The 26,314-nt window shown below is 37.6% G+C and overlaps 1 protein-coding gene across 4 annotated transcripts; it reads right to left on the reverse strand.

The window, feature by feature from the left end:
- Positions 1-10,253: 10,253 nt before the first annotated feature.
- LOC119788105 (protocadherin alpha-C2-like) lies at positions 10,254-25,712 on the reverse strand. Of its 4 annotated transcripts, none has more exons than XM_038292257.1 (3): positions 23,118-25,712; positions 17,007-17,043; positions 10,254-14,849 (listed from the first exon to the last, which is right to left on the reverse strand). In XM_038292257.1, exons 1-2 carry the CDS (start codon positions 25,530-25,532, stop codon positions 17,032-17,034), a joined length of 2,427 nt encoding a protein of 808 aa, XP_038148185.1. In that variant the 5' UTR covers positions 25,533-25,712; the 3' UTR covers positions 10,254-14,849; positions 17,007-17,031. The 4 variants fall into 4 exon arrangements, with proteins under 4 accessions (XP_038148185.1, XP_038148184.1, XP_038148183.1 ...); XM_038292256.1 differs by having other exon boundaries at positions 10,254-14,852; XM_038292255.1 differs by lacking the exon at positions 17,007-17,043.
- Between the last annotated feature and the right edge of the window lie 602 nt (positions 25,713-26,314).

A 26,314-nucleotide genomic window follows, 5' to 3' on the forward strand; every position in this document is an offset into this window, starting at 1 on the left:
TAATAAAGGAAACACTAACCAGGTGGATAATAAAATAATTACAACTCTTTAGAACATTTAATCTTTAGTTTCCCTCATCCAACTTGCAAAGCCACAAAACCTCATCTCTTTGTTACTTTGTATTGTCCACCAGGTCCTTACTCTGAATTTTTAGATGAGTTTTCAGAGTCCCTTTAACAGAGTTAACCCTTTAAAGCCTGATCCAAGAATAAAACAAAACAGAAAATAACTTTTTTTGGTTTGAATTCCTTATTTGACCTTTTAACAAAATATGTAAAAAGAAAAAACAGAAATACATTTTTGATATTAATAATTTATTACTATGCGATAAGACAAGATTATTTTTTGTGTAATCTTCTACTGGTTGTTATCAGGTATATCTGATTGTGTACAATAGGATTTTGAGCAAAGTTTTTACCATTAAATTATGCAAAAGGTGTCAGATGCAAAACATTTCAGAAACCGTATGTATCAAATACGATACATTTGGCATTATAGGGTTAAAGGATAGTTCTCCTCCCCAACAAGAAGGTTTCACATAAGCAGCTCATTTTCAGATAGTGCAGTTATACATTTTAAATAATATGTTTCACTTTCTCCCTCCTCTGTGTCGCTGAGCAGTGTTGCAGAGGGCAAAAGTATTGTTTATTCACAGGTTGGTGATTTTGTTGATAGGGTTGCTTGTTCTCTGTGTACTGCCTTAGACAACGCAGCCGCTTTGAAAAAGAAAAACTTTCGAAATAGAAGGCTGGCTCCCTTAGCTGCACACTCTGTAGCAAAATACTAGGAAACTAGAGAGAAAATGGCACTCTTCATGCCTATGGGAATCCTACCTAGTCTGGAAAAATAGTTTACTGCTGTAGAGGATCCTTTGTAAAGTAAGAGCAGCATATTTTACCTCATTAATAGAGGAGAATAAGAATAATCCTAGATATCTTTTTTAATACAGTTGCCAAACTCAGTCAGAGAAACAACTCGTTTGAACCGTCCATCCCACCTGCTCTTAGCAGTAATGATTTTATGGGATTCTTTATAAATTAGATTTCATCCCAAACAGGGTCACAAGGGATGCTGGTGCCTATCTCCAATTAACCTAACAGTCATGTTTTTGGACTGTGGGAAGAAGCATGCTCAGGGAGAACATGCAAACTCCATGCAGAAAGACCCCGGGTCGGGAATCGAACCCAGATCTTCTTGCCGCAAGGCGACAGTGCTACCGACTGCATCACTGAGCAGCCCTAATGGAAAGAGTTCACCCTTTTATAAAACATGTCTGGATGTGTAAAGACCGGAGGCAAGGCCAGGCCAGTTCCTTTGTATCTCTGCTTCTTTCTGTATGTCTGCTTCTGTCTCCTTGAACCCCTGTCCGCCTCGGCAGATGACCACTCACAATGAACCTGGTTCTGCTGGAGGTTTTTTCTTGTAGAAGGGAGTTTTTCCTTTCCACTGTTACTATAAGCATATCTGGGGTGAGGGATTGTCTTCGAGTCAATGAGTCGATGCAATCAACTGGTTTTCCTTGGATAGAAAACTTTGAATCATTTTGACTGTATGATTTGGTTGAATTGTCACTCAAGTCCCTTGAGATGACATGTGTTGTTAATTGGCGCTATATAAATAAACTGAACTGAATTGAATTTAATTAAACATGCAACTAGTTACTGTGTGCAGGGAATTATTCAGACTTGGTCATTAAAACAGCTTTAGTCAGTAATTAAGGCATAATGCAATGTGACCTGCAACAGTATTATACAGAACGAGTTGAGATCAAACCAAAAATCAAAAGTGGTAACATTGCCATCAAAAACTCTGAAGTTATGCCATACGCTTTCAGATTTTAAATAATTGAGTAGTGTTTAAGATGTGGCGATGCTTCAAATGTGTCGCTGCTTGTACACCTGCCTGGTTCTAGAAACCATTTTTTCCCTTTTGTTGCATAAGAATTGTGTTTCCATGGTAACAGCAAATTGATGAATGCATGAGCTGTGACCAACATTCTAAATCGGATGTACCCCTCCCTCCCCCCTAAACACACACAAACAAGAATGTGCTTATGTATATGCAGGCTTAGTGACATGGCTCTAAGAGTGTTGCTTGAAGGACTATTAAAGCAAATCATGCAATATTGCCTTTGGGGTAGCTTCATCTTTAAAAGACACATATCAGTTTTTGAATGGTAGCCCTTAATCACCTACAGGATGAAAGAGAGCTTCCAGGTCTATGTTCATTCATCTGGTCATCAAATGCAGCTCAGACTGCCACTTCGAATTAGTAGGATAAACTCGGAAGGTAATGAATGCTTTAACTCAACCAGCAACGAATAGCAAATATAAACTAGTGCAGCAGTGGGCCCATGGCGAAGGCAGCCATGCACATAAGTAACCTGCCACAGGGCTCACTCATATAAAAGTCAAAATCTCACTGCTCCCTACCTCATCAGAACTGCTATCGGGTCCTCTGTTTCTCTTCCTGCATTGCCTCTAAAACTGAAATGTATGAGCTTTTTAAGAATAGATATAAATATTAAAGACAGTATTGGTATTTATCAGTTTCTGGATTTGCCCCATCAAATGTAGAATAATGACAAGAGGACAGACGTTGTCTGTAGAGATCTCCATTTTTATATAGTAAATTTTACAGATGCAGTAACAGATTTGTACTCCTGTCTTGTCCAGTGTGCTTCCTTAAATTGGAGTGACAACCTGCTCATATCAATTCCCTCTGCAGTGCTATGATTGTTTCATCTCTCCAACAAAGCCCCGTCTCAGACTGAAACGAGTGATGCACCCATTTTTTCCCCTCTGACTGCTGTTGGAGCCACACATCACTAGACACTTGCCGGAGAGCTCCTCGGTTTATCCTCCCAACTGTTATGCAAACCAAAGCTCTAGGTGAAAAGACTCCTGACCCCATTGTGCATGGGCTCTGGCCAGAGGATCGCAGAAAATGGGTCAAGCGCTTGCAGCATCTCTGACACTTTGACTGATGATGTTGCAGTTCAAAAAGCAACACAGATTTTTAATTCATGCTACGTTTTTGAAGTCATACTTGCTGTCCTGGCATGACCTAATGAAGTGGCAATTTAAAAAGCATAAAAAATCAAATAATAAATAATAAATTTAAGTAGCTAGGTTCGCAATGATAAAGTAACCAATTTCCTTTTAGATAGGTAGGAACTATAAACTGTAATTTTATATCTGCTCCTCTGGGGCTACAAGCATAAAGCGAGAGCTGACTGCTGTCATCTGCAGATGTATTTAACTTGACAAAAAGAACAGTTTTAAACCCACATGCAAATGGTGCACAACAAAGGATTACAGACCCTGATATGGGAATAAAACAAATCATTCACAAGATGCACATATAGTGCATACAGTACCAATTTTGCACAATTTTCGCAATACAACCAATTTGATTTTAGAAATGTACGCATGTGACAATCCTACAAAAAGTGAAGTTTGGTTCCATAGTGGAGTCAGAAATTATAATCTATGAAAATCTGGGGTGGGATTTTTTTTTCAGTTTGTCATGGTCAACACTCTGTTTCCCTAACATAAGAGCTATTTTGGGGTTTATGTCAGTCAGCTTTGTACATCTAAAGCCTTGCAAGAACATATCCATTCTTCTTCAGAAAGTGGCTCTAGGTAAATCTGATTAGAAGAATACAGTCTATGCACATCTGCTTTCAAGTCTTTCCCCAGGTTCTTAATTTGATTTAGGTCTGGACTTTTTTTGAGGCTAGCGTAAAACATGGACCAGCTTTTACCTAAACCATTCTGTTCTGTTACACAAAGATAAGTCTGAAACTATCAGAAAACAGCTTGACAGGGTGTTGCTGGAGAATAAATAAGGAGGAAGTCTTTTGCTTGGGACTTCATCTGATCTAGTAGTATTCCAGCGCTGAGGTAAAACTTTCCCTGTGTTATGTGCTTATCAAAAAATTGGTAATATTTTATTGGAATAAATTACATTAATACTTTTTTTTCTTTTCATTACTTGGAGAACACTCCCTCACAAACTGATAAAAGTGTCTTACAATCCCCCCGTAGCTCAGCTACCTCAGACCTGAGCTTTTCTATTCGCTTTCAGCTTTTTCTCTTGGATTATCCTAAATTAAGCTCCCCCAATTTTTACATCCCAATTTACCAGTATCCCTGTTCCCTGTAATGAATATCATTCCCACAGCCAGATTTAGCTACCACCATGTTTCACTCTGGGTGCAGGACGTGTGTGACCACTTGTCTCTACATAAAGCATTTTGGATTGTTTTCACCTGCCTCTAGCGCCTTTTTTTTTTTTTTACATGTTTGATAATTAGCATCACTTTAAATAGAATTGGGTCATCTGAGAGAGACCCAAGGTAACACAGGATCTGAAAACCTGAACTGCTTTTGGACTGCTTTCATGCAGTTACTGTAATCTTTCACTGTTAGGAAAATTATTATCTTCTCTAAGCCTTCAACTTGTATGTTAGACCCAGTTCCAACCAAGTTATTTTGAGGAATTATTCCCTATTTTCTCCACCTCAGTTTTTAGAGTTTCCTTTTTCATGTCATTTCAATATTGCAAAAAAATGAAATATCTTGACCAGGGGTTATGGTGAGAAACTAGATAATTCTGTATTGATATAACGTTTTGTAACCATAACCTGCTTTAATCATAACCTTATTCCTGACATGTCTACTGTGTATTTTAGTCTTTATGATGCTGCATCTTAAATGAAAAACTAATGTTCTCTAAAAGTCTCTGCAGTCATCAGAAGTCAGTGGAATAGACTGAGATTTATTTTGAAAATGGTGTACTTTATTAACCTATTAGGTAGCAATTTGAAAGCTATTGACTTACAAGTTTAATCAAAGTGTGCCAGGATAAAATGAGGAACCAATTTTTATTGGTAAATGTTTGTGTCAGCCATTTATTTTTTTCTTCTACTTCACTATTATGTGCTACCTTTTGTTGGTCTATCACATAAATATTCAAAGAAATATTTTGATTATATTTTGTGAATGCAAAGATACTATAAGGTATTGATGATTTTGCAAAGTAGTCTAATTGGTTGCAAGTATGCTTAGGAACCCACATGTTTACACTTGTTTTGTTGTTTTTTTCACTTTGGACACAGTAGTTAAGTACTCAATTTGAAAGAACAGCAGTCTGTAGTGAAAAAGCACTTAGAGGATCAATACAATGCTATCTGCAGGTCCAGCTCCCTGCAAACAAATAGAGTTTTCCCTATGACTTGGAAAAATACATAATATTTTATGATAAAGGCTGAAAACTACACATAAAGGCTTTGCATCATTGCATTCAAGAATGTAACGGCTCACTGACCAACCTATTGATGACATCTCAAGAATTATGTAATGTACTCATTGCAAATCATATTAGCTTTATTTATCATATATTAATTTACAATTACATCCTAAGACATTTCACAGACTCAGTTAAAACAAATGATACAGACAGATTGGTTAACTTTTTTTATGTATTGCATCGAGTCATTGACTTACAGAATTAACTCCTTCTGGATGAGCATATGGAGACAGTAGACATTCACTTGCATCATGTCGCTGACATAGCAGAAGTCTCTCCTATCAAGCATGCTTGTAGCAACAGTGGAGAAAAAAATAGTGCTTTAATAGTGAGAAACTTCCAGCAGAATCAGACCCATTATGAACAGCAATCTGATCTAACAGACTAGAGACTTGAGTAGACCCCAAAGAAGAACACAGGCACTAATCTAAGGTTGTGCTCTGTGTTAAAACCCAAGCATTTTTTGGGAGTCACTTGCTAGTTTAGGGGGCCTTAAATAGTGTCTACTTTCAATTGTGCCTTAGGCCAGCTGAGATGGAGGTTGGGGTCTGCAAATCTAACAGCTTAACTCATATGATGAACTGCAAAGAATGATGCAAAGGAAAAAGATTCAGGGCTCAAAATAATCTAGATAGCTTGTGCAAAGACATTGGTTCTCCATGCTCCCACCTTGCTAAATGTTAAAGAAATGTCCTAACGATTGTTTCACCAATGATTACACATCAAGAAATAATTGCATCAATATTGACTCTGAAAATGTGTAGTCAAAATATTATTTTGCATCTTACTTGAGTGATAATATGCTTCTGTAACAGATGATTAACTTTAAGCCCTTTTCCACCTTTATCAAAAACAGTTACCTTTTTCAAAGGCATATTTAAGATTAGAAGGCAATCTATAAGACAATGCTGCATTTGTGTAAGTCTTTGGTATCTTATGCAGCACATAGCCATTTTTACAGAAAATAGTTCATTTCTTGCTTCAGGTTATCTTAGGCACAATTTTACACTTTTTTAGTTTGGTTGTGAAGCACTTTCAGAACCAGGGACATTGCCCACTCTCAAAATCGAGCCCACAGGGGGGGAAGAACTGATGGCAGCAACACTCAGCACCAGTCTGTAGCCTGTGGTGCACTGGTTAGATCTGCTGACCTACTTCGGATTCTCTGAAAGCAAAAGCAAGTTCTGGACCTCAAGGCCTATATTGTGGCAGTTTTTAGTGTTGCAAAGAATCAGAGTAGTGAGAGATGTTGATGTTTTCTTCCTGCTCTACTAACTTGGTGAAACCTTTGCTTTTACATTGAAATTCTGCTTACCATTGCCTTGTTTCAGCTTAATTTCACACAAGGTTATTAGCTTTGTCATACACTATATTGCCAAAAGTATTTGCTCACCTGCCTTGACTCACATATGAGCTTAAGTGACATCCCGTTCCTAATCCATAGGGTTCAATATGACGTCGGTCCACCCTTTGCAGCTAGAACAGCTTCAACTCTTCTGGGAAGGCTGTCCACAAGGTTTAGGAGTGTGTTTATGGGAATTTTTGACCATTCTTCCAGAAGCGCATTTGTGAGGTCGCACACTGATGTTGGACGAGAAGGCCTGGCTCTCAGTCTCCGCTCTAATTCATCCCAAAGGTGTTCTATCGGGTTGAGGTCAGGACTCTGTGCAGGCCAGTCAAGTTCATCCACACCAGACTCTGTCATCCATGTCTTTATGGACCTTGCTTTGTGCACTGGTGCACAGTCATGTTGGAAGAGGAAGGGGCCAGCTCCAAACTGTTCCCACAAAGTTGGGAGCATGGAATTGTCCAAAATGTCTTGGTATGCTGAAGCATTCAGAGTTCCTTTCACTGGAACTAAGGGGCCAAGCCCAGCTCCTGAAAAACAACCCCACACCATAATCCCCCCTCCACCAAACTTTACACTTGGCACAATGCAGTCAGACAAGTACCGTTCTCCTGGCAACCGCCAAACCCAGACCCGTCCATCAGATTGCCAGATGGAGAAGCGCGATTCGTCACTCCAGAGAACGCGTCTTCACTGCTCTAGAGTCCAGTGGCGGCGTGCTTTACACCACCGCATCCGACGCTTTGCATTGCACTTGGTGATGTATGGCTTGGATGCAGCTGCTCGACCATGGAAACCCATTCCATGAAGCTCTCTGCGCACTGTTCTTGAGCTAATCTGAAGGCCACATGAAGTTTGGAGGTCTGTAGTGATTGACTCTGCAGAAAGTTGGCGACCTCTTCGCACTATGCGCGTCAGCATCCGCTGACCCCGCTCCGTCAGTTTACGTGGCCTACCACTTCGTGGCTGAGTTGCTGTCGTTCCCAAACACTTCCATTTTCTTATAATACAGCTGACAGTTGACTGTGGAATATTTAGGAGCGAGGAAATTTCACGACTGGATTTGTTGCACAGGTGGCATCCTATCACAGTTCCACGCTGGGATTCACTGAGCTCCTGAGAGCGACCCATTCTTTCACAAATGTTTGTAAAAACAGTCTGCATGCCTAGGTGCTTGAATTTATACACCTGTGGCCATGGAAGTGATTGGAACACCTGATTCCAATAATTTGGATGGGTGAGCAAATACTTTTGGCAATATAGTGTATGTTAACCTTAATAATAAAAAGAAAATAAATCGCTGATTAATTTACTCCAACCATAGTCATAGTACAACCAAAATTTATTGTAATGAAGATTTATTATACAAACATAAAAAGCATTTAATGTTGGGATCCTCAGGCTTGCCCACCAGAGGGCGCCGAGGATCCTCTTCTGCTCTCTTTGTTTTTCCCTTAGGTTTGGAGTTACTGTGGGGATCTGGAGATTACCCTCTGTCTCCAGCAGGATGCGCTGTGGGTCTTCTGGAGCTGGAACCTTTCTGCACACCTGTTCCTAATCCTCTCATTAGAAGACCTCTCCTTTATAAGCTCCTGCCTGACCTTGATCCCACGCCGCAGTGTTGATCTTAGTTGGTTAGCTTCCTGAACCTCTGTTACAGGTGAATCTTTGTTATCTCTAGTGTGAGATCAGATTCTAATTCTTCCTTGTCTCTGCCTCACAGGAATCCTGTCTCTTCGAGAAAGCTCTGGATGAGCTTAACCTCCTGTCTCTTCGAGAAAGCTCTGGATGAGCTTAACCTCCTGTCTCTTCGAGAAAGCTCTGGATGAGCTTAACCTCCTGTCTCTTCGTGAAAGCTCTGGATGAGCTTAACCCCCTGTCTCCTCGTGAAAGCTCTGGATGAGCTTAACCCCCTGTCTCCTCGTGAAAGCTCTGGATGAGCTTAACCTCCTGTCTCTTCGTGAAAGCTCTGGATGAGCTTAACCCCCTGTCTCCTCGTGAAAGCTCTGGATGAGCTTAACCCCCTGTTTCCCTGTGAAGCTCTGGAAGAACTGTCTCTCTGGCAACCTGTCTCTGGCCTGCAGCTCTGGGAGAGTTGCATCATAGGAAGCCAGTCCCAAGCCTGACGCTGTAGGAAAGCTAACCTGCTAATCTGCCCTGGTGAGCCAACCCTTGAAGTCTACGTGGATGCTACCTGTCGACTCCCCTGTGGAGTTTCCCTAAGAGGTTCCCATGTGGATTTCCCCTGTTGTTTCCCTGCAGTGAGCTGGAAGCTCAAATCCAGCCATCTCCCTTTCCCCGCACAGACCCCAGCGAATCAGTCCCCTGCCTGAGCTGTGATTCATGTGCTTGAGCCTTTAATAAACTCTTTGGACTTTTACCAGTGCCTCCGTGTGTGTTCTGCATCTTGGGCTTACTCTCTGTGACACCCATCATGACATTTAATGGTTTGGTAAATGAAAGTGATACATGTTTCTTTTTAAACTTTCTTAAAAGGAAAATTTGAAACTAGTGCATTCATTGTATGTACTCATCCCCCTTCATTCCCTTGACGTTGCTTTATAAAATCATATCCAGCTATATTGCCACAGTTTAGATGAAATCATTTTAATGTATTAGAATAGAATATAATTAAACTTTATTGTCAGTACACTGTCACAAGTACAAAGCAATGAAATGTTGTTTAGAGAGTATCTGTAAGAGGCTATAAAATAAATATGGAAGCTATATACAGATAACAGGAAAGTTAGGATATGGATTTTATATATATATTAGCAGGGTCATAATAATAATTTTTTTATAAAAAGATACATTCTGAATAAGTTAGAAAGCATAAAGAATCTGTTTGAATAAATTTTGTTTAATGGACAAGATTGTAGAATTATAGCTTTGTGTTCCCGCTGCCAACAGCAAGCAGACTTAAAGGCCTCTATTATCCTGAAAAATAGCTTTGTCGGGTTCTCAAATTCCAGCTGTGGCCCTATGTCCTTTATTTAGTTTTCAATTTCTAAGAATTAGCACACAGTATTATAATGAGAAACTGGGTCAAACTGTGTGTGAGGGAATTTCAGAGAGACAGCAGGGGGGGTGCATTCTGCAATACATCTTTATCACAGACTCAATGGAGAGATGGATTAAAAAGCTTTATTCAAACTTGCATGATCAGGCATTACATTAAAAACCAATAAGCAACATCAAAATCGTTCAGTTAACAAGACATGGACATAAAGAAGGACCTTTCTCATTCGTACTCTTTGATTGGCTAAGCAGGATGAAACTGGTGGGAATTTGATATAACTGCTGAAGCTTATTGTACAGTATGAGTGGCAAAGTACCTGCAAGAAAAAAAAGACAATAAATTCACTTATAGTCTACACTGAGCACAAGTATCTCCTGTGCCACTCAATCACAGTGAATACAGAAGATATCAAAAAGTTATGTTGTATAAAAAACACAAAGTAGAAAGCAGTTTCATTTACTAGTTCATAACAGAACCTCCCTTCTGAGTCTTAAAGTTCCTACCATACAAGCAGCTCAAGATATTGTAATCTGGGGAAACTTATTTATTACACCACACACACCTAATAACAACAACAAAGGAAACGCTGTTTTTTTTTTTTTTTTTTTTTTTTTTTTACCCATTCCCTGGGATTATTCTGTTGGGACAGAAGTTGGGTCCAACTGGCGAAACACTGGGTCACAATTGGTGACTGTTGATTGCAAAACAGATATAACCTCCTAATGGCCAGTTTTTAAATATACAAAAGCAAATCTGACTTCTCTGAACCCCTTCCACATCATTCAATAAGGAATAGTAAGATGCAAGAATAATTATACAGCTATGTTTAATCACTACATCTTGATTTACAAAGGAACGAAGAAGTTTAAAACCTTATTGTAAAGTTTATTAGCAATTCTGGCACAATAGTGTTACTTGTTTTAGTCAATTTTCATTTAGGAGTTTTACACTAAATACTGGGTTTTTGCTGTTGGGACAAAATATAGGTTGGGTTCCCTAAACACTGGGTCTAAAAATGCATCCATGTTGGCCAAGACAAGAGAATATATCAGGCTTACAATTTCAAAGCTGCAACCATATTGGAACCACAAATCCCAATGATTTTTTTCTAAAACTTTAAATAGGAAATGGTAACAAATTACACTGCATATTGAATGCTAAAGAAAACCTGGAACTTTTGTTAGTTCTAATTTATTTTAGCTATGTTAAACACAATTGACTCTGGGCAACAGAATTGGTCATAAACTGAAGCTAAGAGCATATATTTATTTCTGCTTTAAATGCTCCTGAAATTGTGTTTTTACATTACATTGTGTTTTGGTGGTGGTATTTGTACAAACAAAAAAGTTAATCAAAACTATTCTACAGAAAATAAAAGCCATTTGAAGATATTACATTGATGCAGTAAAGTAATTCCAGTGTTCATGTGTTGTTTATGCTTCTGTTCATTCAAAATAAGTTTGCTAATTTAGGATAGCATTAGCATCTTCCCTATTATGAAGCTAGAACAAGTACTAACCTTGCTTTTTCAGTTTTTGACCAAAGAACTGTTTAAGAAGTCAAAGTAGGCAGGTTAAAAAGCCAAATTCATAAGAATTTTAACTTTTCTTGCAATTTTTGTGGATACATTTGACTGCTTTAAGATTTGAATTTTGAGAAAAGATATGAACAATTTAGGAAAAGAACAGCAATTTAAATAAAATTGTCATTTAACGGGGATTATGAATTTCGCTGTGTCAAAAAATACATTGATTTGGTATATTTAATATATATATTATAAATTTTCTATGAATACTTAAATCAAATATTGGCATAACTTAATTTAAGCCCAGATATTACAGCCCAGCTAGATGATTCTTATATTAGGTCGAACCCAAAACTACATACTATATTGGTTTGAATCAAAACAAACTTGAACTGGCTCATAGTTTATGCAGAACTTGATTAGCAACATAACCCTTATATATGTTCATAAACATATTTTTTCCTTAACACTGTAATCCATTGAGTGAGAACAAAATACTATTGTTTCAGTTGTCAACAGTCTTTTACCAGGCAGAAGGCACGCATGGAGCTAATCATATGTGCAACCCGGTAAGTACATCATCACTGGTGAAATCAATCAGTTCTGTCACTGACTGCACATCTAACATGCACTTGACCACAAGATCCCTGGTTATTCATCTTGTTCAGTCTGACACACAGCCAGTGAGACGCTCTAAAAGGTGAGCAGCTTGAAAGAGAAGAAAAAGGGGGGTTACATTTCACTGACTCAGAGCGTGAAGCCGGATATATCCAGAAATACTCCCCTTTCACTGCATTACCGCAGAAGTGCTGCATGGGATTACATTTAGATTCTGTGCATATCCAAATTCAAACTGCTGTCATCTGCTTTATACTTTTTTTTTTTGCACTGTCAGCAGTCAGTACAGGAATACGGTCGCTATAATTAACACAATGTTCTCTTTCCTCTGCTAATCCAGCCTTCCTAAACTCACACCAGTATATTTGATTTAGCAGCCTAATTAGCACACGTAATAAGCTTCATGTAAGAGAGAAATTAAAGTCCTGAACTTGACAGTGGTGTAACAGCACTGCCTTTGAGGTCAAAAATGTTTTTTCTACCCTTTTTTATTCATGTACACAATTAAAACAACTGCACTGCACTCTAAATAAGCAAAATAAATTATTCTTTAAGAAGCTCACAAAAGCAGCAATAAATGTACATAAAATATATGTATAAAAAACATGAATATTTTCAAAGAACATATTGCCTCCACATCAAACCATTCACACCGGCCAAATTTGTACATTTCTTGTTCTTCTCCTGTATTAAACATAACTTTGATTATTTATATTCTATTTTAAATCTTGACCTTATATAACCTTTTTTCCACTATTTGTATAAATATCAATATATGCTTTTACTTTAATGGGTGGTTTTGGGGGAAAACCAAAATTGAACGTTCATTGATCTTTTATAGAAAATATTTGATTTACAGCCAAGTTGGTTTTGTAAAATGGTTCACCAATTGTGTATGATGTATTTATGAGATGCACTTATCTGACTTAACAATGGCAGACAATACACCTGCTCTCACATCAACATGGAGAGATGGGCTAATTGTATGCAATCCATGTAAATGTCTGTTTTTCTCAGAAACGTTGATTTTGCATTGACATATAACGACTGTTAAAAGTTTACATGCAATCCATTAAAAAAAATATTTTCATATACATTTTTGGCTTACAGTGATACGTTTGTCTAGTTATTTTTTTGTCAAATGGGTATGATGTTATATAAGCAATTAATATAATAAATCCTAATAATAGAGCATATTGGAATTCTGCTTATCCCAACATAACCAGCTCCAAAATATACATAGACCACCACTAGTATTCAGAGAGTGTGAATGCCCCATTACAAGTTGCACATCAATAGTTTTATTTTTGTGGGTTAGAACTCAGTAACTATCAGATTTAGGACAGGGATTTGATCACACCTTACAGGAAGTCTTTGAAGTCACCTTCCAACCCCAAATATTGACCATTCAAATGAAAAAAACTTTGATTAGAATGTTAGAAAAACCCCAAAATGAAGGTCTAAACCTGTTGCTAGTGCTCCAAAATTTTCATCCTCAAGCACTGGAATTAGCAGCTACCCGCATGGATAGAACAACGTTTGTGGTGGGAGATTAATACGTTACGCTTCAATGATATAAAGAGTACCTGGATTGAAGATAAGCTTTTCAAGTTTTACATGAATAGAACAACTTGGTAGCACCATACCGAGGGGTCTGTTTCACACAAGGAAGAGATTTAGAAAAACATTTGCGCCCCTCAAAAGTGTTCAACTGCACCTTAGAATAATAGCTTCATTACTGAAATTTGGACAGAACTTGGCCTTACAGTAAGACGATCCAAACACATTAAAATGAATAGCCTACACTTAAATCTTGTTGGATTTTTCTTATAATGTACTTAAAAGTTAGGACCCATCCAAGAAAATCCCATTTTTTTAAAAAAAGCTTTATATTTTCTTCCAGGATGACGGATTTTATCTTATAAAGCCCTTTGAATGGTGAGTGCTGCTCTTTAGATGTTCCTATGATCTTGTTAAAAACTGCAAAAAACTTTTTTTTTTCTCTGCACAGGGAAATTCATCAAAATATTAGTTGGAGTTTATATTTATATTTGAGCCAAATACCTTGTATGGATAAGACAATATTCATTATAAAATCTCTCTCGTTTACCCAAGTGTTATATTATCAATCAAAGCTGGTGATCAATCCTAGTTCAAATAAATGGATCTATCTCCAATTTCATATCTCATGATGATAAGAGGATGTACACTCCTCACAATGTGTACATTGCACCTGCTGTTGTTTAGCCTTTTACTTTCTCTAATCTCATAACGACTCCCATATAACCTATAACAACTACAATCAAATAAGAAGATAAATTTTTGCTTTTTCTTTTACTTTTTTCTTTCATTCTTTTTGTCATTTTTTTTAGACATTCAGAACACACAAAAAAATCATTGTATAAAAAAATACCTAAAACTGAATCACTGGTTACTACTAGATAAAAGATTGAACCTTATCAAAGAGAAAAATTTCTCAATACAAAAAAAAAAAAACAAAAAACACCAAGTTTCATGCCTGAATCAATGTTATGACCGGCTACAATAATGGATATATTGATGGAAGAAGTATATTCACCCTGATTTATGTCTATATTTATGATTAGGCGTGTTTCAAACTCCAGTTTAAAATAAAATTATAACTTAGGTTTATTTTGGGCTACTGATTGCTTCTAGAATCGTAGCGAACTGTAATCCCTGGATTAAAAAGGCAAATTTAAGAACTGTGGCATTTTTAGACATACTCCACGAAACCTCAATAGTAATAGTCCAGGCATCCTGTAGCAACTGTTTTGTCCAAACACTAGTTAGTGTATGACTTTATACCTCATAGCAAAACACTGGCAAAGAATATGGGGATTAACCATTGATGTTGGTGTGTTGGATTAGTGGGAATATAGTAAATTAAGAACTGGAGCACAGAGACTAAGGGCAAAAAAAATCTTTTTATCTTCTTTCCAAGTCCCTGGGAAGTTTCGTCCTCCCGTGAAGAGATGGTTACATCACCGCAGGTCTCTTCTGGGCTCCTGCTGAGGGAAAGAGCATAAAATGTAGTCTAGAAACAAAGTAAGTCTTCATATGAAATTTTAGAAAGTCCTTACTCATGCAACAGTGGATTGTGACTGGTTACTGCCACCATAAACATCATGTGATTGGACTTTTTGCAATTACAGATGACTTAAGTGATTAACTTCATTATTTTAATGACAATGTTTAGGTTTTAATCAGTTAGGTCATTTTTTTTTTTTTTTTTTTTTTTATTACCAATGAGAATTTTTCATGTAGGACACAGAGAAAGTTATTCATGCACGCACAAACAGGCATAACAAGATTTAATTCTGGAATCCAGATTCAAAGCTAGGGTTTGGCACTATACCATTTACCAATATACTCCAAAATAGATACCTTACCCTCCGAATAAGTATGGTTACATTTAGGGCTGCAAATAACAATTATTTTGCAAATTGATTGATCTGTTGATTATCTTTTTGATTAATCGAATAATAATTGGATTGCAAAAGGTTCCTTAAAGAAGACTTTTTACGACATTAAAGCAGGTGAATCTAAAACTTTTCCACCTGAGGAGTTCTAAATAGAGCATATTGACATGTGAAAAAGTTTTTTTTTTATCTTAAATGCAAAATTTTGACATATTTTTTTACATTCTTTATATTTTTACTGCGCTAAGTCTGTTGCTCTGTCAGCTAAAGGCATGTTCCAGAGTCTCTATTCTCCAGTTAACAATTAATCAATTACTAAATTAGTTGATGATTATTTCAACAATCTGTTAATTACGATTCATTTTGATTAACTGTTTCAGCCCTAGTTACATTTGAGGTTATTGCTTTCTGATGCCTACTGTTGGGGAGGAAAATTGCACATGTGCTCCGCACTTTCTTACTGACTAACTAATAACTAACTACTGACTAACTAATAAAGTTTTAACTATAGAAGTAACCTAAATATTGCTTAATCTAAACAAACTTTTACAGCATAGGAAAGGCCAACTTAGTCACAAATAAACTACAATAATATCATTATTGTTTTTGTTTTTTAAGAATGCAGCTAAAACCTCTATACCATACTACCATCATTTATATTTTTCTAGAGTAAGATATCCCATACTGCCTACTAATATGTTTTATCATTAACACCCAATCTTTAAACAGTTTTAGATATGGCTAATATGCTTTGCTCTTAGGTTTCATTTATATATAAAAAAAGCACATTGCATTTATAGCTATTTATCACTTAAATTTTAACCCCAGGAAGAAGACCAATTTATCTAATCTTGCTATGATACATAAGGAATCCCCACAAAAAGCATAAATGAATTAAAATATCTATCAAATAGTTTAATACCCTGATATATATGGACAGATTGGTTTATCATCATAAACAATTCATCATACCTTTATGCAATTAACTTTTTATTCATATTTCAGATCAATTATATCCCATATGACAAAGCAGATGAAGTATATTACTATAGCACTTTTAATCTTATTAAATAAGGAACATATGTTTAAATAATAACAAGCTTCATACAGTTGTATGACATCATAAGACTTTCTTGTCAGATTAAAATATAACTTACCAAAATACATTTTGAGGAATAATCATGTTATTGAAATATGTATAGTGCCAAACCCTTTTACAATCAAATTCCTTTTGTCATCCTGAAAAGCGTGCCTATGTTGCATTTCTTTCTCCTCAAATTTGAAACATAGTATAACAGATGTTGTTTGAACCTAAAGATGACTTTCTTTTCCTGACAACTTGTTGAAACAATTCACTCCTTAATTGTGCCAGCAGCACAGAGAAATGCGGACAGCACAAATCTGACCAGCGGCCAATTTTAGTCTAATCTTGGTCCTTAACATAAGCTGGTGTTCTCACTTGATAGACAAGCCAATTCCCATCTCACGTTAGAATCAGATTGGAGCAGATTGTTGAATTTATGAGGGTAGATTTTGATCAAGCTTAAGCAGTAACATTGGATTCTGTTCTATTTAATCGGGGAAATATGTCGACCAAAAGAGATTACATAAAAGATTTGCACTGGAAATTGTGGCAGTTTATTTATTTATATCCCCATGAAGACTGCAAATCAAATAGAAAAGGACAGTAAATGTCTATAAAGCAACAGTGGCTCTACAGATTGTAGTTAGCAACCAGCATACCTCCAGTTGTAGAATGGACTTCCTTTCATTTTGAGTACTTAAGAACAGAAAGAAGAAACAAGTTCAGTAGAAGGTTTAGCATGCAAATGCAAAATACAGATACATTATAAACAACTGTACCCGCTCCCCCCCCCCCTATGTGCGCCTGTGCATGCATATTTATATTGTTGAATATTTCTGTGCATCACTTGGCTTAGTTTGCTTTATAGGACCAGCTGTAGGAAAAATAAACAACATCTGGATCATTCTCAGCTCGAACAAGTCGTCTCTGCACCAGAGTGCTGCTTGAGAATTATAACCAATCTCATTTAATGCAGCACTATTTTCTATCCTAGAAGAGAACCCCCTCCACTTCTGGGTTTCTTTGTAGTGCTCCCCCTCACACGCCTACAACCCATGCTGCGATTGTGTGTTGTGAATCTGCAATACATGACCTACATACCACATAAGACATCAAACGCTTGCAGATTTTGGAGGTTGAGGGGGTGGAAGTCTTGGCATAATTAAGACTAAAAATGCAGATAGTTTGATCTAATGATGAACAGTTAATCAAAATCAGCAAGCCTCCGTTACCTTAACTGTATTTCATACATTTATTCATGTGTAAGGATGGAGCAAGCTTTAACTTTACTTGCTATACTGTAGATGGAAACCTTTGTATGGAGAGCAGATTCATTTAATTTTAAATACATAAAGAAATACATGCTGTTGTTTTTAAACTGTTAATTAAAATTCAATCGAACAAATAAATAAGTCATGAAATTAAACAAAAAAATGATTTAAAAAGAAACTTTAAGCTTATCTTATCATTTACTTACTTTAAGCTGTATTCATGAATTTACATAACTCAAGATTATTTTTTTTATTTATTTTATATCTGTTTTAAGGTTTATTTATTTATGTCTTTATTTGAAGATTTACTTATTTGGTCATTTATGAATATATTTTATCTAGGGCTGCAACTGACAATTATTTTCCAAATCGATTAATTAGTTTATTATTCTTTCGATTATTCGTTTAATAAAGAAGAATCCTTGGATAAAGCATATTGACAGACTAAAAAGTTTGTCATTATCTTAAATGCAAAATGTGAAATTATTTATTTTCTATACAATTTTGATGTAATTAGGGCAGAGTCTCTATATACCAGTTAATGATTAATCAATTGATAAATTAGTTGGCGATTATTCAATAATCATTTTATCACAATTAATCAGATTAATGTTTCAGCCCCAATTTTATAATTTATTTTGTTGGTTTTTTTCTCTTTTATTTAGTAAAGCTATTTTTATATTAACTTTCATTTTCATGTTTTGATAATTTAATGAAGGGGTAAAGTTTCCTCTGTGGCATGGCTCTGGTCAGCTTTGAGAAAGTAGGAATGAGAATATTGCCCAGTTCTAAACAACTGGAGCTTCCTGCAGCACCTAAACACCAACAAACCAACTTTTAAATGTTCTGAAGTTTTAGTACATCAGTTTGTTTGTTTCCAAAACTTTTATCAGACTGCTAGAACTACATAACTATGGTCAAAGCATAAGCTCATTAAACCTACTATGGCTTACTACACTAAAAAAAGTGAATGACTTTTTGGTACAGTAAACTCTATTACCCCTTGCTCACACTGGCTCCGGTGCGGTTACCGAGCCGACGGAGACCGCAACTCCCGCACACCCCCTCTCAAACCGCCCTTTTGACTACGGTGCGGTGCGGCTCTGCGGCTCCGGCAACAGGTCTGGAGATTTAACAGAAGTTCACTTGAGTTCACGTAACTTCACGCGATAACACGGCCCAAACAAGGATATTTGCGAGAGCTTGTTGCGGAGGGCTCCGGCACGCCGCAAGGATAGCTTTCTTGCGGAATTTTCTGCAGCGCCGGAGTGTCTCGGTAACTGCAGCCGTACAGCTCAGCAGCCGGTGAGAGAGGTTTACGTCTTTTTAATGACTTGGAATCACTGCGGCGCCGCACCCACCGCACCGCAACGGTAAGACCGGAGTCTGTGTGAGCCTGGGGTTAGAGTATTCGTCAAAATTTCTACTCTGTATTTTTAAGCTTCAGTAAAAACTAGAGTTTCTGAAGTACAACTTAACCCTTTTTTAAATGAAACATGCATTTTGGGTAAATTTTTTATTTCATTATACCATTTAAATGTTTAATAGCATAAACCTAAAAATACTACATTAACTTCACTCTAAAAATGTAGCGTTTTGTAACGCATGCACGGTGCATGTGCACTGTAGCTCACAGCAGCACTGATTCTGCTCCGAGTCTAGATGTAACAGGACCACACACAGAGCAAGAGGTAGTCCCAATGACAGTCATTTTAGCAGGATTCAACAGTGCTGCAAAAGCCTGCTTGCTGCTCATGGGACTGATATATGCCCTGAACTTGACATACCCTCCCACTTTGCATTACACTTTTGAATTCTTCCAAAAACTTTCCCTGTTGGATTTAAACTGTCCCCAAAAGTAAACACCCTGAGGTCGAATTTTCCTACCTAAATGCATTCATGACTTGGTGGAAGGTTGACTGTCAATAAAGAGGTCATAGAATGCAAAACCGAGTTTACATTGCCATAGATGAATAACGAATGTTTAGTGGGTGAAATGCATGTACTGAGAAGTTCAAACCCCAAATCTTGCAAATCTTACAATTCTAAACTTCCTCCATAAAATGGGCGAATCAAACAAAGAACCAAACCGACGTCAATTCTGGGATGTTGCCTTATTTGGTTCTGGCCTGTACTTTTTTCACGCCCTGAAATTGAGATACAGACCAGCCCACATGTTCACTGGGGGGGAGGGGAATTATGAAGCTCGGCAGCTGACTGGACCGAACCTCAGCAAAGAACCATGAGTGGCCCGTCCTCAGATGGAGGAGGGGGGCTGGGGGTCGGTAACAGACATCCCAAGTCTCCCGGAAGTTCCAGGAGTCTCCTTGATATAGGTAGTTGTTCATGGATGCCCGCGAGTCGGATAAATTATCCCGGATTTTAGATTATGTAAGGTGGTGTTCTTTTAATGTGAGTGAGAGCGTGCAGGCAATACAATACTGTAATTTGTGCATCATGTGCGGATAAGAACTACTTCAATTGCGCAGACAACAAGAGAGAGCGGGGTGTGGGGAGGATGTTCCTTATGAAACCTGTGCGTATCTGTCCAAAGCGATGCTCTGTTCAACGAGCGTTCCAGGTGACTGGTTGTCAGAGTGCGCGCTGATTGGATTAGTCAGGAAAATAAGCCAATAAGTTTCGGTTTACTCTCTTACAGTCACCTTGTTACCACTAAAAGCTGTGCATCCTGTGAAATAGGTTGAATCTTTCAGTAAAAAATGAAAATATAAGACTAATTTTACAGCAGAATATACTAAAGTAAGTCCACATATAGTGAAGGTGAAGAATAATGAAGTGTGTATCTATGGGGAACGGTGCTCACAGCTCATCTAAATATTCATGATCATACCATGAAATGAAGAAAACCTGTCGTTTCAGTCTAGAGCTTATAACCAGGCTTGGATTAGGGCTCATAGAACAGCAAATCTGCCATTTTTCAGCCCAACCAATGTTACACACCCCATTCAGAGACCTTAAGGACCAGCACCAAATACCCTATAGAATCATTCTATGACCCCTTTAATGTTTTATATTTTTTGCCAAATAAGGCATATGTTATTTGGCAAAAAATAACAGATACCTTTATTCAAATATTTAGTAGAGATTTTATTCTTCATTAAGAATGGTTAGACAATTTAAGATGTTAATTTGTATTTGGGTTGATTTTGTTTCATTATTGTAATTGTATTCTTAAAAGTCCACTGGTCTGGACGATTAGTTTAAATGCTGAAATTGCGCTGTTTCAGTGTGTAGGTTTGTAAGATTTTTATCACATATTTGAGTAGTGACTATATTACCAGATCTGAGTTGGATGTGGTGTATACGAAATACTTTCTATTTGTCATTTACAGGTAATAACGAATGATTCAGAGGGTTGTACATTTTTTATTGTATATGTTAGAGGGCTGCTCAGTAGGGCAGTGGATTTCTATATGGTCTTTACATGTTCTCCCTGTGCATGCATGGGTTCTCTCTGGGTACCTCGGGTTCCTCCCATAGCCCACATGACTGTTGGGTTAATTGGCTTCTCTAATTTCTCCTAAGGCAAAGCGTGTGAATGGTTGTTTATCCTGTTTGTCTCTGTGCTGCCTTGTGACCTGTCCAGGGTGGACCCTGCCTCTCGCCCATAGACAGCTGGAGATAGGCACCAGCACCCCTCGCGACCCCAACTGGGATTAAGCGTGACAGAAAATGGATGGATGGATAGATTTCAGTTAGATGTGTAATTTCTGGATGGCCCATGAAAGATTGGGCAATAAATTCAATAGGGTACTTACGTCTTTGTTAAACTTTTTAAAACGAAAAATAAACTGTTCAATGTATATTAAATGTATAGATTATTGGTCCAATTTATTTGGTAACATTTATCAGAAGAAACTAGCAATGATTACCTAATATTAGTGAATAATGTAACAAAATGCAACAAAGTAAATTAATATCTCAAGCACAAAAAAAATGTATTAATATCTACTCAAGTATTTAATAACAGCAAATACTACAGGGGATATAAGATTTACTCAAAATTTTGAGTAAATTGTTGTTTGTGCCTATGAAAAACAAGTCTACTTTACTTAATTTGTTTAAATAAATCTAATCTACAACTTGGATATGATTTAGTAAATGTTACCTAATATCTTCACAACTGTTATGTTTTATGTAAAATAAAAATCACTTGATACTGGCAAGTTTTACTTGATATTGCAGCATTAAATTGTACTTAAATCATTTGTGTGCAAATACAATATTTTTTAATCTTAGAGTTGTTTTTTTCAGTGTACTCATTCAGTATGGGTATACTTGAGTTAAAGCTCTGACCAGACAGAGCAACCCTACATAGAAAGCTCCGGTCCTTTATTTAAAGAATTATTAAAATAAATTAAAAAAAGACACTGAAATAAAAGGAGCCCGGTGTTAAAAATAATAAGTCACTAAAATACGTAGAGAAGCTTTACAAAACAAGTGTCGTTTATAAAAGCACAATAATGAAACAGATCAATCTCAAATCGAATAAAAATATGTTGAAAAAAATAGAATTACTAATAAATACACTTAAAATATGATACACATTGAAGTTAATAAATGTGTAAAGACATAAGCAGATCATATTTTTTTTGGTAATACTTGATTTTTGGAAACATATTTATTATAAATCGAATTCTTATTTTATTTCTCTGTTTTTTATGTACTGGATGGATGGATGGATGGATGGATGGATGGATGGATGGATGGATGGATGGATGGATGGATGGATGGATGGATGGATGGATGGATGGATGGACAGACAGACATAGTTTGAAGGAGGAATGATTGGATTAAAGGATTGATGCACTGCAAAAAATTAAATCTTAATAAGTCATTTTTTCTTAAAATAAGTGTATTTTTTCTTGAACTGAGGAGGTAAGTGAGACACTTTGCCAATGGAACAAGACAATTTACATTTAAAATAAGAAAAAAACAATTGCATTGTCTTATTTCAAGTGAGTTTTATCTAATTATCCTATTTTAAGAATAAAAATACTCATTCCATTGGCAAATCCTCTTACTTACCTACTCAAATTAAGAGTAAAAACACTTAATTTAAGAAATCTTTACCTATTTCTAGATTGTTTTTGCAGTGTGATCAGATGGATGGACGTTTGTGAGGATGGATAAAAACATTTTTCACCATATAACAGCCCTGGGATTTCATACTCAGCATCAGAAAGTTGTTTTGTTTTCCATTTACATACATTGGTATGGTTGCAGCAGTTTCAATTCCACATTATGACCCCTTCCTCAGAAATACAGTCAAACCAATTAGTACAATTCACGCTATTAAGTGATTGTTAGATGTTAAGAATGAAAAAATGAAGAGATTTCTCTGAACCAAGCAACCATGTTTTTCTAAAAACACTAACAACTTTCAACAACAAAAAATATATTTAATCAAAATAGAGAAAAAAAATAGATGCAATATGTGGTAATAAAACACTAAGACCCTAAGCCATTTAAACATACCTCCAGTGTTGATGCTCTGGAGTCTGTGGTTTCACTTGGGCCTATGCTCCTGGGTATGCTGGATACAAAATATCCTGCTCCTTTGGGAATGATGGGTTGTCTCACCACCACTTTCCCCTTTCTGGTTTCGGCGAGGAACAAGCTATACCAGTAGGCATCACTGGAGATCAGGGTGGAATCTGCAATAGTGGAGCTTCTCTGGCTGATCAAGCTGTTTCTGTTGGCTGGGGGCATCTTGATGGCCTTTGGCTTTGGTTTTTGACATTTCAGGACAATGATAACCAAGATGGTTATCAGCAGCAGAAAGGACACAGCTCCTAGACCAATAACGAGGTACAGGTTTAGGTTTGTGAAGACTTCATACTCTAATGGTAACTCTGTTGTCTCTAAGAAGGTCATGGAATGCTCCACTGTTGATATCTTAATAGTAACAGTAGCAGACAGAGCAGGTTGTCCATTGTCTTTTGCTATAACCACCAGTCTCTGCTGTCTTGGGTCTCTATAGCTGAACATCCTTGTTGTTCGGATCTCACCATTGTACTGATCCAGGCTAAAGAGAGTCGAGTCACTGATCTGCAGCAACTGGTATGTGACCCTGGCATTCTGCTCAGAGTCTGCATCAATGGCAACCACTTTGGTCACCAAGTGTCCTTTCTCTGTGGACCTAGGTATGACCTCCTCAACCACAGAGCCATGGCCCCGCCATGGTGATACAATGATGGGATTGTTATCATTTTGGTCCAGAATGACTATATGAACTGTCACGTTGCTGCTTAGTGGTGGAACACCAGAGTCTCTAGCTTCAATGTGGAACAGGAACTCCTTTTCTCTCTCATAGTCAAAGGTCTTCAGGCCATAAAGATCTCCGTTCTCAGGGTTGATAGAGAAAAGCATGGACATAGACATGTTTACTATTTCTTTTTCCATTATAAAATAAACTAAGTATTGGTTTTCATTCAAATCTGGGTCATGTGCACTTAAAGATGTCAACAACGCACCAGGTGGATTATTCTCCATAACATGGATTGTATAGAAGGACTGAGAGAACATGGGAGCATTGTCATTGACATCCAGAATCTCTAAGGTGATGGTTTCATTTTCAGTTAAAGCTGGAGAACCTCTGTCTGTCACTAAAAGTTTGATATCATATCTGCCTTTGACCTCTCTGTCCAGCGGCCTTGACACCAGCAGCTCAAAGTAACCCTCTGAGGATTTGTTTAAAAGAAAGGGTAAGGCTTCCTGTTGGTTCAGGGTAAGGTCCACATCCCCGTTGTCTCCAGAATCTCTATCACTGACACTAACCACAGCAATCAGAGTCCCTACAGAGACATCTTCAGCCACTGATCTCTTCAGGGATTTGATGATCACTTCTGGGTGGTTATCATTCAGGTCCGTAACATAAACCATCACTTTACAATGTCCTGACAGCGGGTTTGCCCCTCTGTCCTTAGCCTGAACGTGCATTTCAAAACTTTGATTCTCTTCATAATCAATCACCCCCTTCACTCTGATCTCACCTGACTTTGGATCCAGGGAGAAGAGCTCCTGTGTCTTTTCTGATGTGTAAAGAGTGTAGGAGTATACCAAGTCAGCGTTTGCGCCTCCATCTAAATCAGTTGCGTTTAAGGTCATCACCACCGTCCCTACAGGAGAATTCTCTGAAACATTGACAGCAAAGACGGGCTGACTGAAAGTGGGGGCATTATCGTTGATATCTAGAACATTAATGATTATGCTGGCTGTGCCGGAGCGAGGAGGCACTCCCCCATCCACTGCAGTTAAAATCAAATTATGAATTGCATCCTCCTCTCTGTCCAGTTTAGCACTGAGCACCAGATCCACATATTTGGACCCATCGCTGCCAGTCTGGATGTTAATGCTAAAGTATCTGCTTTCACTCAGATAGTAGGTCTTGACTGAATTCGCCCCCACATCCGCATCCACCGCGTTTGTCAGGGAGAACCTCTCGCCGGCAGGGGTTGCCTCTGAAACGTCCAAATGCATCGTCTTCCTCCGGAAAACGGGCGCGTTGTCATTGATGTCCAAGATCTCCAGCTCAATGTTGAAAATGCGAACGGGATTAGAGAGGATGACATCCATTTTCAGGAAGCAAGAGGTCGTTTTGGTCATGCATATGCTCTCCCGGTCCATTCTTTCGCGGATGATCAGCTCCCCCGTGTCTTTGTTGATGTCCAGGTAATTTTTGCTGTGAATGACATCGAGCTTCGCGTTGCGCTCCAACAAACTGCGAACATCCAGACCGAGATCTGTGGCTAGATTGGCAACAAAGGAACCCTCTTCCATTTCCTCCGGTATGGAGTAGCGGGTGATGGAGAGCGCAAAACCCCACAGCGCAACGAACGTGATAAATGCCAAGAGCGGATGTGTCCGTGAAGGTTCATAATTAAGAGCCATTGTGATCAGTAATAAAAAGATTGGTTTGACAAAATATGTCCTTACGAGCGGGTTGTCTTCATGCAAAGGAGCGCCAAAGACATTCTAGTTTCCACGAGTTGTAGGAGCCGCAGCAGCAGCAGGCCATCTGAGGTGTGGAGCAGCTGAAGGAGCGGGGTGCGCTCTGACAGCACAGGCAGGGGCGTAACACAGAACCCGGGGGTTGAGGGGCCGTCCATGACGATTTTAAAATGTGCCCCCCCCCCCCCCCCCCCCCCCCAAAAAAAAAAAAAAAAAACTCGGCTTTTTCTTAAATTAATTATATTTGAAAATAAGTGTTTATATCTTTAAACATAATTAACTGCAAAAACAGTGAGATATAAATGGTTATTTAGATTCCTCCAGTCCAATAATGGAGCACAAAAATACATAAATGAATATCAATGTTTTTTTGTTTTGTCTTGCAAAGAAAAAAAAGTAAAAAAATGAACAAAAAAAGCACTTTTGAAAACAACAAAAGCACTAGATGAACCAGGAAAGAAGATATGAAGAATCATGTAGGCCATAAGACAGTAACCATTAACAGTAAACTTTGTGTATCCCATGGAGCACTATTAAATCTGTAATCTGAAATGCAAAGAAAACCTATTACCAAAAGTGATAGGCAAGCCATATATGTCAGCGAAGTAGCCAAAAGGCTCGTTGTTACTTTGAAGGAGCTGTTAACATGCAAAGCTAAGCTTTGAGAATCTGTTTATATTTACAGTTGTGTTTAAAAATGTAACATTTAAAGTAAATCAAAA

The sequence above is a fragment of the Cyprinodon tularosa genome, unplaced genomic scaffold (assembly GCF_016077235.1).
Source record: "Cyprinodon tularosa strain WSP-4 unplaced genomic scaffold, ASM1607723v1 ctg31, whole genome shotgun sequence".
Taxonomy (NCBI): domain Eukaryota; kingdom Metazoa; phylum Chordata; class Actinopteri; order Cyprinodontiformes; family Cyprinodontidae; genus Cyprinodon; species Cyprinodon tularosa.

Excerpts from the sequence above, each read along its gene's own strand:
- LOC119788105 (XM_038292254.1), bottom strand. The coding sequence starts at position 25,532 with ATGGCTCTTAATTATGAACCTTCACGGACACATCCGCTCTTGGCATTT. Across the intron at positions 14,853-23,117 it reads CCAGAGCATCAACACTGGAG|CAGGAGCCCAGAAGAGACCT; the intron begins GTATGTTTAAAT and ends TCTTTCCCTCAG.